General features: G+C 64.4%; 1 protein-coding gene across 1 annotated transcript; it reads right to left on the reverse strand.

Moving 5' to 3' along the window:
* Positions 1-1,730: 1,730 nt before the first annotated feature.
* On the reverse strand, positions 1,731-3,215 carry LOC117851878 (AT-hook motif nuclear-localized protein 18). The gene has a single exon (XM_034733788.2). It carries the CDS (start codon positions 3,037-3,039, stop codon positions 2,053-2,055), a length of 987 nt encoding a protein of 328 aa, XP_034589679.1. The 5' UTR covers positions 3,040-3,215; the 3' UTR covers positions 1,731-2,052.
* Positions 3,216-3,562: the final 347 nt, after the last annotated feature.

Consider the following 3,562-nt stretch of genomic DNA (forward strand, 5'->3'; position numbering starts at 1 on the left):
CCCCAGAACCAACTCCACGCAGCCGACCACCAAGGCCTAGATGAGAGCCAAATCGATGGGATGGGAGCGAGCAATCCATGGCGACGATGATGGGGAACATCCGCAGGCCAATGACCGGTATCACAACAACCCAAAGACGACCAAGGGCGACGGCAACGACCAAAAGACAACCACGGGGGAGGGGGAGCCAAGGGCCCCTAGCAACACTCGACGACAATGATTGGGGACGATCCATGGTAGCGGCAGCCGCCGTGGGGTGGCGGTGACCCGAAGCACCATGGGGAGGATGAAGACCCATTCTCCTATCCCTACTAACGAAGAAGACGGCTGGAGGAGGCATGGCCTCATGAGCAACAACCATCGGCAGGAGCGTCCCACCGCGGTGACCACCATCACCAAAGAGGGCAGCTATGTGGTCGTCCCTAAAGCAATTGAAGCACAAGCTGACGAGGTCAGCTGGCATCGGGCGGCGAGGGGACGGGCCAACGAACGCGTCGCCCTCCTCTTGCGCAGCATGGTAACCTCCCCAACGTCTTATTCCATGACCATGGCACCGTGAATGGGGATGTCGTGCCGGGCGTCCGCCATGAAGCCATTAGTTGGAGACGGCGGCAACGAAGTAGTGACCCGCTAGGGGGAGCTAGGTGACCCGACCTGGAAAGGCGCGAACTTGGATGTCTCGACGACATCCTGACCTTGCCGAGGGGAGTGTGGTGACCCGGCCTATAAAAGCACGACCTTGGATGGGCCAAGACATCCCGACCCACCAGTGGCCTTGACGGCAGGGAGGAAGCCCGAACCGATCGTGCACCGGCAGCAATAGAGGGAATGCCGGCGCACCGTAGTTGGAGGGCCCAGGGAAGCATGGATTCGAACGTGCCCCGTGTGTGACTGCAGGAGACCCACCGCCCCCGCTCCAAGGAGCCCTGGGCAGTAGACGGAGAGCGTCGTCCATGCCGCGGACGCCTCATCGGGTGGTGATGCCAGGAGCAGCAGCACCGCGGGGATAGGTGTGGTGGGAGGCCGGCGGCCTAGAGCCTCGCAGCGAGGCGTGGGAAAGTGCTTGGTGTGGGGCTGGCTACCGCGGCGGTGGCGGTGGCGGCCGAGCATGGGTTCGTGGGGGCGGCGGCGGGCGCTGGATGGGTCGCCCCCGAGTCGCTCCTCGGAGCGACGCGAGGGAGGGGAAGATTCTCCAAACAAAGCTCTCCATTCCATCGATCCGGTTGACACTCGAGACAACATAAAATATAGCAAGTGTGTGTTGTAGCGTGTGTCACATACGGTGGTGAAAGTGGTTGTGCGTGCGCTCGCGAACAGAGGCGCCGTCCGTCCCGTTCTGTTCGCCCGCTGGCGAAGTGGTTGGCTAGCTAGCTAGCTGCTCATGTGATACCACCACCATCCATCACCTGCTTGGCCCGGCCGTGACCATTCCCCTTGACACATCTGTGTGCACGGTATGAACAGACCCAAGAGAAACAACAGCGAACTCGCCCATCACCTCCCATAAAATACGCATCTCCTTCGTTTGATTTTGCACAAAGCTCCCTATGGTTTGGTTTCGATCTCCGGCTCGAGACTGAGACAAAGGGAAGGACTGATGGAGACAGATTAAAACAATTTTTAAAAGCTCAATTGCTTCTGCTGGCACTACTACTAATCTCCTTTTTTTCTCGATCTCCTACAGAGATCGATCGATGGATCGGTGCATCATGCATTGCTAGCTCATCAGGTGAAGGTGAAAATGGAAGTGAAAGAAAATTAACCGCAGATTAACAGTTCCAAAGCACTACGGGGAAATTACACTACTACAGGCAGGGGTGGGTGATTAACCATCCATGGCTGATTGATTACACCAAGGAAGAACAGCAAGAGAAGAGAGGCCGGGTAATCAGCGGAAGCGGGAGAGAGATGGATGAAATAACTCTTAGCTTCGATCGATCGATTCTACCATGCTGCATGTCGATGGCGATGACGACGAAGCTTGCATTGCAGCGCGCGCTTGTTTGCTTTGCTTGCTTGCTTGCTCTCCCTGTTTCCATGTCCGGCGATCGATCAGTACGGGGCGACGCGGCCGGCGCCGCCGCCGCCGCCTCCGGGGCCGGCCCACGCGTAGGCGTCGCCGGGGAGCGGGAGGCCGTTCATGAGGCTGTGAGGGAGCTGGTCGGCGAGGGATGGCGGTGGGTGAGGGTGCCCGGCGCCCATTGGCAGCTGCGGAGGCGGCGAGGAGGAGGACTGTCCGCCGGCCAGGCCCTGCGGCGTCTGCTGGTGCTGCGGCGGCTCGTCGTCGTCGAGGGGGAGGCGCTCGTAGGCGGCGTTGCCGAAGCAGGCGGCGACGATCACGACGGGCCCGGAGGCGACCAGCGGGCCGGCGACCGCGCCGCCGACGATCTGGCCCTGCCCGCCGGAGAGGTAGACGGTGAGGCCGGTGGCGGACGGGGGAGCCGGCGGCGGGAGGAAGGAGCCGCAGAGCGAGAGGATCTCGAAGCGGCCGGCGAGGTTGACGGCGGCGCCGGGCCCGGCCCCGGGCTGCCGGATGGAGACGTTGGCGACGTTGCCGGCGCCGCTGAGGACGCAGACGCCGACCTGGCGCCGGCGCGAGAACCCGGCGACGCTGTCGACGACGTCGCACCCCGCGGCGACCTCGAGGACGTGGGCGCGCAGCGCGCTGGCGCTGTCCCGCGTGATGATCACCGGCGGCTTGGGCTTGTTCTTGGACCCCGCCGGGCGGCCCCGGGGGCGCCGCATCACCATGGGCTGCGGCGCCTGCTCCTCGCCCGCCGCAGCCGCCAGCTGCTGGTGGTGGTGCTGGTCCGCGCCGCCGTCGCCGCCGCTGCCGTTGCTCCCGGCGCTGTTGATGGTGTTGCTGTCGTCGGCGAGCTCCTGCTTCGCCGGCGCGCCACCCGCTCCCATGAGCTGCTCCTGGAAATGCTGGAACGCCGGGTGCTGCCCCGGGAAGTGGTGCGCGAACGGGTGGAACGGCGCCGGCGGCGCGAAGTGGTGCCCGCCGCCGTGCGCCGCAGCAGCCGCCACGGGATCCATCTCAGCCGCGCGGCCGGCCTCCTCCAATCCCCCCCACACGACCTCCTGGCCGCCGCTGAGCAGGTGTTCCGCCGGCCGGTGCGTCGCGAGACGGTGGCGCGGGCGGTCAAAGGGGAAGCTTGCGGCCGGCCGGGAGGTGTGGTGGTCTGGTGCTCTCGCTGTCTGGGTCTCGGGCCGACGACGATGCGCGGGGGGTTAAGACAAGCGCGTAGATTGGGGGCGGGGAGGTGGGACCCACGAGGTGTGTGTGTGGGGCCCACTGGGGGTTCGGGGGAGTCGTCCCTGTCTGTCCGATCCTGATCGCGGCCGGGCTGCTGGTGCTGGCCACGTCTCTCGCTGACATGTCTGATTGCGCCCGGGCGTCGCCGTGCCTGCCCCTGTGTTGACCCACCCGGCCTCGAGGCACAGCGCCTGCAGCCCACGCCCGGCGTCGGCGTCGCCCGGCCCGTTGTTTAACCGTCCTCGAATTGTTTCTTTAATTTGTTGGGCACATTGGCGCCGTCATGCCAAAACAGATACCTTA

Source organism: Setaria viridis, chromosome 4 (assembly GCF_005286985.2).
Source record: "Setaria viridis chromosome 4, Setaria_viridis_v4.0, whole genome shotgun sequence".
In the NCBI taxonomy this organism is placed as follows: Eukaryota; Viridiplantae; Streptophyta; class Magnoliopsida; order Poales; family Poaceae; genus Setaria; species Setaria viridis.

Bases quoted from the DNA above. Each gene is read 5' to 3' on its own strand.
- LOC117851878 (XM_034733788.2), bottom strand. From the start codon at position 3,039: ATGGATCCCGTGGCGGCTGCTGCGGCGCACGGCGGCGGGCACCACTTC.